We start from the raw sequence: 299 nt of genomic DNA, 5'->3' as shown, positions 1-299 counted from the left end.
GTCATAAATTGCTCACCTTGCGAGTCTCATAAAGCGAAACAGCAACAGAAAGGCATGAAACAAGGAAAATACAAGTGGCATAGAGGACGTAATTGTCAAAGGACCACAGGACGATGGAGGCAATTTGGAAGATGTAGAAAGGATTCAGGACTTCTGTTACCAGGAGGTAGAAGTATGATTTGACCTCGACACTGATGGCATTACGACCATATAGTTGCTGCCTGTAATGAACAAATTTGTTTAAGTATTAATTGAATAAGGTAATTCTTTTAGTGTAACCTAAGTCACAGAAGACAAAG

The 299-nt window shown here is 39.1% G+C and overlaps 1 protein-coding gene across 1 annotated transcript in view; it reads right to left on the bottom strand.

The window, feature by feature from the left end:
• The window catches only part of LOC119594574 (probable cation-transporting ATPase 13A3), a gene marked incomplete in the record, with an annotated part of 33,510 nt that overhangs the window by 14,074 nt on the left and 19,137 nt on the right, over positions 1-299 (bottom strand). The window contains 1 exon segment of the mRNA XM_037943610.1: positions 17-221. Coding sequence (XP_037799538.1) covers positions 17-221 — 205 coding nt within the window.

This window comes from Penaeus monodon, chromosome 34 (genome assembly GCF_015228065.2).
Source record: "Penaeus monodon isolate SGIC_2016 chromosome 34, NSTDA_Pmon_1, whole genome shotgun sequence".
Taxonomy (NCBI): domain Eukaryota; kingdom Metazoa; phylum Arthropoda; class Malacostraca; order Decapoda; family Penaeidae; genus Penaeus; species Penaeus monodon.
Note: the sequence above shows the minus strand (reverse complement) of the source record. Positions and strands in the feature narration are given on the sequence as shown.